General features: G+C 33.9%; 1 protein-coding gene across 1 annotated transcript in view; it reads right to left on the bottom strand.

Moving 5' to 3' along the window:
• Positions 1-849: 849 nt before the first annotated feature.
• The window catches only part of ODF2L (outer dense fiber of sperm tails 2 like), a 35,106-nt gene continuing 25,496 nt past the window's right edge, over positions 850-10,459 (bottom strand). The window contains 7 exon segments of the mRNA XM_036256402.1: positions 850-978; positions 3,302-3,427; positions 5,715-5,877; positions 5,960-6,045; positions 6,519-6,557; positions 7,357-7,515; positions 9,514-9,618. Of these exon segments, the coding sequence (XP_036112295.1) occupies positions 850-978; positions 3,302-3,427; positions 5,715-5,877; positions 5,960-6,045; positions 6,519-6,557; positions 7,357-7,515; positions 9,514-9,618 (807 nt within the window).

Genomic DNA, 10,459 nt, shown 5'->3' with positions numbered 1-10,459 from the left:
GTCCTTTGAATAAACAGCTCTCAAGCCACTGTCAGAGCAATCACTGTTATGTGATTCCTTGTCCACTACATCCGCCCCCTTTTAGAGCATCCTGCCTTGGCACGTGAGGTGGGAGACTGTGGGAAGCAAGTTCTTGGTATCTCTTCTACATCATCTAAAAAATAAAGACCTTATTCTAAAGCTTCTTATTGGGGGTGCTTATTTTCATCATCTCATGTGAGTTGGCCCTGGGACAAGATGTTTTCAAATGTCAGTTGGCATTTAATAGCGACGACTTAAAATTGTATATTTAAAACCTCACAGAAATTATAATGGTATCTTAGCATATACCTGAAACAATATTAAGTACATCAAGACACGGGGCATCTTTAAAAGTATGTAATTATGCCATTGTTAAAAATTAATATCCAAAATATTTTCCTTTATTATATTAATACATATGTAGCTATACTATGTAAAACAATGATGTGCATTATTTCAAATCATGTATTTGGCACATAATTAACATAGATTTATTACAAATGCACTTGGATGGTGGTTACAGACAAACACAGAATTATTCTGGCTTCTTTTGTGTACGTATAAAAATATTCTAAAAACCAATATAATTTAAATAGAAATTAAACCAGAACTAAGTGAAAATTACCTAGCAAAAAATGAATGCTAACATTTATCTTCTTTTAAGTTTCAATTGGATAATAAATTATGTTTTAAAAATCTTTACATAAAAATTCTAATACTACCACCCACAAATCACACAGTATACCATCAGAAAGTATTATTTTTCAACTAACCACTTTTTAGACTCACAGTAAAAACCTACTGCTTATAGAAAATAAATTCAACAATTTATCCAAACATTGTTACATAAGAAGATTTAAGAAACTGTAAATAATTCTTAATACTCTCGTTTTGATTCTCCGACTTTTCAAGACTATGTTGTATTTCTTTCAAACATACTTCCTGGTGTTGTGCTTCCTAAATAAAAAAAAGAAAGAAATATAATCAATAATGACATTCATATCAAAGGATAGTCATAACATTTATATATATAATGACTAGATGATTTTTAAAAGAAAAAGTCCTAACATCCAATGTGTTTATTAATATCTTATCGTAGAACTCACTTCTCTTTAAAATCCAGAATAACTAAAGCCAAGTACATGGCTGATACTTACTGTGGTATACTTTGCTGTAATACACCTTCGCTTAGCCCCAAAATATTACATATTTAACATGATCAATTTAATAAATGAGTTTTATTTAAAACTGTCATACTTAATTTCCTCTCACATCTAACATGACATATTAATACTAGTTTCTGCCATTTTCTATGCCTAAAAATTGATATTTTACACCACTAGAATGACTTTTGCTTAAAAATGTCTTAAAAATTGACAAAATTCTAGTTTTGATAATATAAACATTTTATTTTTGGAATCTTTCATAAATAATTTAAAAAGAACTATTAGTATTACAGGTGCTCTTTATTTGAAGAAAAAATTAAAAACCTAATATACTTTTAAAATATCTTGTTGCATATAAATTTCCAAACAGATCTGTTCACTGGAAATATTTTGGATAGACAGGCTGCAAATACCATTTAGCTTCCAACAAAATGTAGGCACCTTGAGAAGAAAAATCTTTTCTCTCCCTCCCATCAGGTGTTCAATACCTGACACCTTCTGAAACTGAGCACAGCTCTATGTCCCCCAGGTGAAGTAGGGTGGTGTGAAGAAATGTGCTAGCCTGGCTACACAAAGTCACAGAATGAATATAGTGAATCTCTGTGGAACATCAATTTTACTTAACTTAGGGGGGAAATACTAATACAAACACACATATTTGTTGGGTAGAATGCAAAATATGCATACATTTATGGATATCACATAAGACTCCAAAGTCATTTCAGGCTTCAGGAAGGCTGGCCTGGGATAGGCTGGTCAAGTTGCCCTTGCGTCTGTGCATCCACTCTGCCCTCCACTGGAACACTCGGGCAAAAAACCTGCAGAGACCTTACACTGTGGGCAGGGCACTGCGGCAGACACCAGAATACAATCGGTTAGGAGACAGGCTCTCAGGGTGCTCACGATTCAACTGGAGCTAAGGCATGTATACAAAAATAAATATTGAACTGCCCACTGAACTGTTCCCTGGAAAGGAGAGAATATATAAACTCTTTTTTCAGTAATGTCTAAATCTATGCTTAGAATTCTAGATATTTACTACTATAAAAATTATCAGGTTCAATAGAACATCAAATGTTAAATCTATTTATTTGGGCAGCTTTCGCCAAGTACTGGGCGCATTATTGCAAAACCCATCTCATCTTAATGTACTTATTTTATTTTTTCAGAAGTTTTAAGTATATAAAGAACATCACACACATTTGCAATATCAGCAACTCTGAAGGTGAGTAAAAACATTTTTTTTTAGAAATAAAGGGAAGGCCTGTGCTAAATTCAAAGTGGAAAATGTTTTGTTCTGATTAAATTGCCATGGAACTTTTGATAGCGATGAAAATAGGCTAATATTGCATGCCACAAAATCATTTAACGTTTGAACTTTCAGGTTTTCAACTTTTAGACATTTGGGGATGAAAAATTAGTTTTCATGGAGTCTTCAGCTCCTTGAAAAAAATGCAGTGTCATTATTTTATATGTCAATGTTAAGTAGATAGTTTTCAAGTAATTTAGTCATGATTGGTGCTAATTTTCATAGCATCTTATGCCAGTTGGCTATTTCACAAATATTTAGGAAAAAACGTTAGAAGACTAATTAATCACAGCCAATTTGGAATTGTCATTTCATGGCTGAGTGGACCAAAGCATCTATCTTATATGCAGATATAATGATATTGAGTATTTACTTAATGCCAACTTTTAACTTTCTAAAAATATAATATTCATTATTCAAGACAGGATCAAAATCTAACTCATAATAATTGTTTAAATTGGGTTTATCTTGAAAAATTCATAACAGAAAGAAAATAAGTAGATTATATCTGTAACTTTCATTAAGCAGCTGTCATGTAAAAGTAATATGTAGAGAAAGGGCCCAAAGAGACTTTGAGAGAAATGTAATAGAAGCTACCAAGGATAAGGATAATAATTCTTTGGCATAATCCCAACATTTTTAATTTTTGTGATTTATATTATTTGTTATTTGTAATAGTATACGTAAAGAAATAGCCCTGACTTCCCTCACTTTGTACTTTAACTGTTTAAGTAAACTAACACGGTAAGAATGCTAAACGCTAATTTACTTCTTATGAAAATACATAAGCCATACTAATACTTACACTGTTTATTTTGCAAACAAGTTGATTTTGTTCTTCATTTCTCTTTCTAAGCTCAGTTTCCAGATCTAATATTTTAATTTGCAAAGCCCTCTCTTTAGATGACATTTTCTCTACTTCTTCAGAAACCTGTAATTTTCATTAAAAGAGTAAAGTAACTAAATGTGCTTTGTTTAAAGTATAATTTAAGGCCCTGACATAGTTATACTATACCTGTTTTTTCCAAATAGCTATTAGTTGGATGCTAGATAATTTAACTAGAAAATGTTTAAAGTTGTTCTATAAAAAAACACATATAGTATAACTTCTTGCAAAATGACCTGAGATAGAAGAAGTGTACATATTTGCACTGCTCTGTGACTTCAGTAGGTTTTCTCCCCAATGCTGTATTTTTATATCCCACTGAGACCAATTTCCATTTTACAGTATTTATATTCACCATGGTGTCCCGAGTGTTGCTGGAACATAGAAAGTTCTCATTCAATGCTGATTAGACTTGGATGGAGAGAACTGGAGGCAAGGCACGTGATATATACATTTCACACACACACACACACACACACACACACACACACACACAATGTGTGCGTGCTCGCGCGCGCACAAGATAAATTTTTCATTCATTTACTTTCAAAGTGGTCTGAATTTGAGTTCTCATATTTCTCTGTTTATTTAGTATAAAGCCTAGCTTGGCTATGTTCAGATATGTGGGAGCCTATTTGCAAGAATGGTAGGTTGGAGCCACAAGAGTGGAGGCAGGGGCTAGTTAAGGAGCAAGGAGTTAGTGGGAAGGACTGTCCTCTAATCTAACCCCTATGGACTCAGTTCTAAGTTATTATAAAATAATTTACAAAGATGTCTTATGCACAAATTCTAAGGGTGATTATGACTGAGGCGTGCTGACAGGGTCTGAAGCTGTGGGAGAGAGCCCTCAGGACAAATATCCGTGTGCTTGACCATGTCCCCCAGGATGGACAATGGTGACAGTGCAGTGACAGCATGCCTCAGGGGGCAGAAACGAGAGACACCCCACAGTCCCCTGCAGCAGGAGAAAAAGGAAAGGGTACACACATCTCTGGAGAACTGGTACACTTTTGAGTAAAAATCTGAGATTATCTAACATTTCCAAAGTCCATTTAGGCTGAACCAAAATAAAGTCACTTCTTATTTTCCTCCCAAAGGTCGGTGGAACTGAGAAATCTAGATTACAATTCTACTGTTGGTGGTACATTTTACTATTTAGCTTTTATTCAATGATGTGTCCTTCAGCACATCTATTTAAATTGATTTAAAAATTCCCAGAGTTAAAAAAAATTATATGATATGTGATATAAAATCCACATATCAAAGATACCAGATTTTATCAAACTCTTGTGGAACTGCCATTAACACACCTTGGAAAAACTTGGTGGAAGAGAGTTTAGAGGAAATGATTCCGAATTTTGTGTTGGACATGTTAAGTTGGAAATGCCTCTGTTAAATGGAGATAGCAAATAAGTAGCTGAATACATGAGTCTAAATTTCAGAGGACAGAGAAGTCTAGGGTAGAAACATGTATCTGAGAGTTACAGGGTATAAATCATTTCTTTTTAGCATTATTTGATCCTCTGAGGAAACTCATCATCCCAATTTTATCAATTAAGAAATTAAAGTTTAGAGAAGTAACTTGTCCTGGGTCAGGGTATAATGTACCAGAGACAGAATCCAAACACAGTTCCTGCTGGACACCAAAGCCCACCTCATGGCCTTTCAGGATTACATTTTCAAATCATTTCACAAATTTACCTCTTCTTTGAGATTTTCCTGAATCATTTCTCCTCACCCCTCCCCCTATCCAGCTCCTATGTGCTGGACGCCATTTGTTTGTTCACATGTCATCTCCCTCCTGGACTGAGTGTCCTGAGAGCTGAGGCCCAGTTTTATTCATCTTTGCATCTCAGGACTAGTAGAGACACACAGTGAGATAGTTACTAAATGCTAGCCAAATGGATTTAACTGGAATTTAATTATTGCGTGTATTTATTTATGCAACAATATTTCCCAAAAGAAATGGGAGTTGAGCTTTACAGCTCACTGGATCCTGATCAAAACCAAAGTGTTCAATAATTTGCACGTTTGCTTTGGTTTTATTTTTTTAAAAGGTGTGAGTGGAGAGTACTCCTTCAAAGTGCTTTCCCTCCTTGCCCTTGACCCTGCCACATCACCATTATCTGGTAAAGTAACTCTGGACTAGTAAGACATCTGTTTAGCTCCAAAAGACAAAAGTAGGTAAAAAACAAAAATGTAATTGCTCCTTTTACCCTGTCATCAGGATCAAAACAATAACTCTAGGTTTGGCAAGATGAGGTATTGCCTGTTTAAAAGAGGACTCTTTGGTAAACTAATTAAAAAGTTTCTAAATAAAGGCCATCTGTACCTTTTGTCTTCCTTGTTCTAAAGCGGCTTCCAGCTGTCTGGCCAGTGCTGTATATTCTGCAGACTTCTCTTTCAGCTGAAGATTGCTGTGCTTGAGACATTCTTCTTGGCTTTCCAGCTTCTTTTCAAGCTCTTTATTTTCTGCTTCCATCTGTTCTAATTTTCTTTTCACAAAAAACATATATTTTAAAATTATAGTGGATAGAGAAAAAGATAACACCAATTTTAAGCCAATTTAGTACCTACTGTTTAAGGTATTCACACTTCAATTGAATAAGATAATTTTCCTCCTCCAGAGAAAGCTCTGTCAGAAGATTGTGATTTCTATCCAACTAAAAGAGAGAAAAAAATTTCTTGGTTATTTTCTTTACAATCAATTTCCAAAGCAATCTATAAATTTTATTGTTAGGAAAATCATAGAAAACAAGAAGAAATAAAAATTATTACTTCTACACAGAGAGACACCAAGAAATATTACATTGTTAAAACACAAGTTCTTAAATTCCTGACTAAGTTTAAAAGAACTATGCTGCCTCATGGAAAAGCACCTACCACATATTTTTCTGAATGATGGCAATTAAAACATTATGAAAAATGTTTTATTACAAAAGGACATTTATTTATTAAGTGTGAAGATTTTAAAAACTATAGAATACTTTGGGTTACCTTTATAGTTTTTGTTTGTTTGTTTCACCTAAATAGTGATTGATAATTGAATATCTGTGAAGTTGTAACTTTGACTAAAAAAACTTATTTGTGAAACGTAAATTAAATTAACAAGGAAATCAACAAAAGATACACTTGCCCATGTCAAGACAAAATGTATCTCCCATTGCTTCAAAAGCTATATTTAAATAGTTTCAGAAGCTCTGAAATAAAAAAAAAATTTCTCATAATTTCAATTAGTAATTATGTAATTTGACATTTTCCTAGAAACCTCTTCTCAGGAATTTAAATTCAGCAAAGTTTTGTTTGCATGTTCTTAAAAATAGGATGCATTTCAAAATTAAAATCCAAACTACATTTGGAAGATAGGGAATCATTTCTAAAACTGTTTTGTAAATACTTGTTACCATCCTTGGGCATGCTTCTTTGAAAAACAAACAAAAAACCTATAATTAAAAAATACATTTATGAAGTGCTGACTACGTGCTAGGCATTGAATTAGAAGATGGTTATGTGGTAACTAACAGAGTATCCATGATCCCTGTTCTAATGAAGTAAAAGGTGTACTGTCAACAAAAGTTGGAAATAACTTAAATAAACTTGATGCACAATTCTAATTCAAATAAATTCTAAGTCTTGTGAGATAAATTACAATAATTTATCTTATCCTGACATCAAAAAATACATATGTAAACATATCATTGCTCCTTCTCTTATGCTATTTACCATGTCCTCAAATGCCTAAATATAGATTCGCATGAATAAACTAAATCAGCAATTCTGGTTACCAATTTTTTTACTATAAAATGATCAAAGAATTGTTTGCAATATAATATTACAGTATCTGCATAAAACTGGTATTTTATCAACTGACTTATATGGGAGTAAAATAAATCAACCCCCTGACATGAGTGCCCTCAGATGGGGAAAACATGTCTTTAACACATCTAGCAAAAGTAAGAATGATGGTGGGACACCTGACCCTGAAGCTCCCTAATGGTGTGTGCCTGGCTTGCACACTTCCCCTTGTAGTGCTGCACACTCTCCTGACACTCCTGAAGCCTCCGTTCCGTCGCTGTCAAGGAATCGCGGACGTGCTCTAACTCCTTCAGATGAGACTCCATCTGGCCTCTCATCTGAGTTGTAGCATTAGGGAAATAAGTGTAAGATCACACATTCAGCATTAATGTTTTTACTATCTTAAATACTATATGTTTATAATATAATATGTGTTTTAGGTATAATGGTTGTAAACAAACTAATTCTACCAAATAAATATGAATAAATATTAAGTTAGGCTCTGCTAAGTAAGAACATATAACTCAAAAGTGGGCTATACTTTAATTAGTTTTCAAAAAGTTTGTTGAATAAATGAAGACAGTATTATTAGCTTGCAGGGAGAATGTTTAACCTACTTAGCAAAAGAAACTTTTGAATCCTGTCATTTATAGTGCAGTGTAGGTATTACTGATAAAGCTGGTATAGTAGCTTTCCACTATCCAGCCATCATCCTAAAGTGACTGTCTAAAGTAATTGTCATTCAATCCTGTAACTCAGATATTTCCATTAGAGCAGCCTTGCGGTACTCATCTTAGTCTAAAGCAGTGGGGCTTACTGTGTATTTTAAGATAGTTAACATCAGCAGTCCTCTCAGTAGACTATTTGATCATTGATGTTATTACAGAGTAAATCTCTCTAACTGTATCTATGTTCATCTCTTTGGCTGCTGCAGTTCCTCACTGTAGCACTTTTGTAGAGATGTGACAAGAAGCAACCCCAAGATATGCTTGTACTGTTAATTAAGAAACAATAACCATTTAGGATGTTCATAGGGAGGAAAAACAAGAGCCACCTCTTCCCCTGTCACAGGGACCACCTAGAGCTACCGTGCCACATCTGGCATTCTTAATCACAAAAGATAAAACTAGAACAAAGCATACCTCCCAAACATCTAAGAGCCCATTAGAAAAACAGGAGACTTAAAACAGTGGAAAAGAAAAAAGAAAAAATTTCATTAAAAAATAAAAAGGACTTTTCTGGTTTAATACCGGTTAGAAACCACTGTGACCTCACAGTATCTGAAAAACTGAGGTTCCTGCTCCATCTGCCTTTTGAACAGGTTTTTAAAATAGGCTTTTATTTACAGTGCTGCCTAGCAAAAGAAAGACATTGGTATTGGTATTGGTATTGGCATTGGCATTGGCATTGGCATTGGCATTGGCATTGGTATTGGTATGCTCATGAGAAAAAGAGACCAAGAGACATGAAATGATTTCTTCTCTAGTGTGCTAAAAATAGGAAACACAACCATCAGAAAATAGTAAATTGAACATTTGATGGGTTATCTCTCTGCTGAACTAGCAGAGTGCAGCTCTGGCTGACCTCTTCACATTGGTGCCTCACTTGAACTTTTTAGTCCCAAGATATAGAGAAAATCCTGAAACAGAGACCTTACTACACCAGTTGGAACTGAGCAGTAACACCCATGACTTCTCCAGCCAGGAGCTAGCATCCCAGGGCTTGCACTGCTTCCTTACCAAACAACATGAAAAGACCCAAAAAGGGATGTGGTTTCATTTACAAACTTAAAAATATTCACAAAAACATCAAAACTTGCCAACATTGGCCTTCCTCTCATTCTGTTGCAATAGGGTGAAAAAAAGGAAATGATGGGTTTTTTTCCCAATGATATTATTTTTCTTCCAACAAAGAATTTGGCAGAGAATATTTACTTTGCTTTTTTAGACACAAAAGATTTACTATCAGAAAAACAAGGTGAGATTAAAAATGAGAGGTATTCAAGTTTGCATACTTACAGTTGATGAAACTCAGTGATAACCATTATTTTTTAGCTATTTAAGTCTCTTCTTGAGTAAAAAAAAAAAATTAAATGTTTATGCTATTTCCAAATATTAAGGAAAAAGTGAAAAAACATTCATACAAACAAACACCATTTCAAGCCTGGAAGAAACATTATTTCCTCAGAAAACACTCCTACAGAGATTGAGAACAGAGAATTCCAAGGTCTAAACTAGAGAAAATGACCACACCACAATGAAAGATATTTGTGTAATATTCATAAAGTCTAAAACATAAATAAAATATTATTTTATTATTTAAAATGTCAAACTTACTTTCTCTAATTTTTTATTTTTGTTTTTTGTTATTAGGTTATTTTCACTTAGCAAATTTTCACATCTGCTTTTCACCATTTCAGCTGTTTCTTGCAACTTTTGTATCTGAAAACAGAATACATTATCAGAGTAACATGTATTATTTTATTATTAGGACCATAATATGAAATAAAAAGCTGAATATTTAAATTTTCAATTTTAAACAAATCATTATTTCCCTCAGTATATTTATCTAATTTACTCCTTATTTATATATGAGAACCACTCAATGCTCTCCTATGATCCACAAACCTTTTTTGATTTACCTGGTATTTTCCCAGCAATACTTCTAGACCTTCACTTGAGCTCTGAATACTAGAGAGATCTTCATTTGCAGGTCAATGTCAATGTAAAGAATCAGCCTTTGGTTCAAACTAGCTCCCATACCAATTATTTTACCCTCCAAATCAAAATCTGCTAAAAAAAAATATCTGAACATTTTATACAAGGCCAGAGCCTAGAATATAGTGACTCATCCATGACATTCCTGCAAAGGGATTGAACCAAACAACCAGCTGGGATGACATGTTCTATAACACGTGCCACTGACCACCACAGCCTCCATTCTTACCTCTGGCCTGGAGGACTAACTGGATATCTCAGCTCTGTTTTCCCATGTCAACCATCCACATGTCCTACTTACCTACACTATGTCCCCCTTAAGCTTTTACCTTTATTTAGTTCATTACTCTTTAATTCAAACTCTTTATTGACCAGTGTGTACCCATCATTCACAGACCTCCGTGAGTCCCATCTTTCTCATGAAGTTTCTTGAATACTACATTTCCAAAACACAAGCTTTTCTAAGTTACCACTGACCACATGCTCTATTCCATACATATTGTCATATGTTCATCCAGGTATTTCATGGGAGTAAGTTTGAATTATACTTTATTTATTGGGAAAA

This window comes from Molossus molossus, unplaced genomic scaffold, assembly GCF_014108415.1.
Source record: "Molossus molossus isolate mMolMol1 unplaced genomic scaffold, mMolMol1.p scaffold_m16_p_12, whole genome shotgun sequence".
Taxonomy (NCBI): domain Eukaryota; kingdom Metazoa; phylum Chordata; class Mammalia; order Chiroptera; family Molossidae; genus Molossus; species Molossus molossus.
The sequence above is the reverse complement of the archived record's forward strand: the minus strand, read 5'-3'. Positions and strand labels throughout refer to the sequence as shown.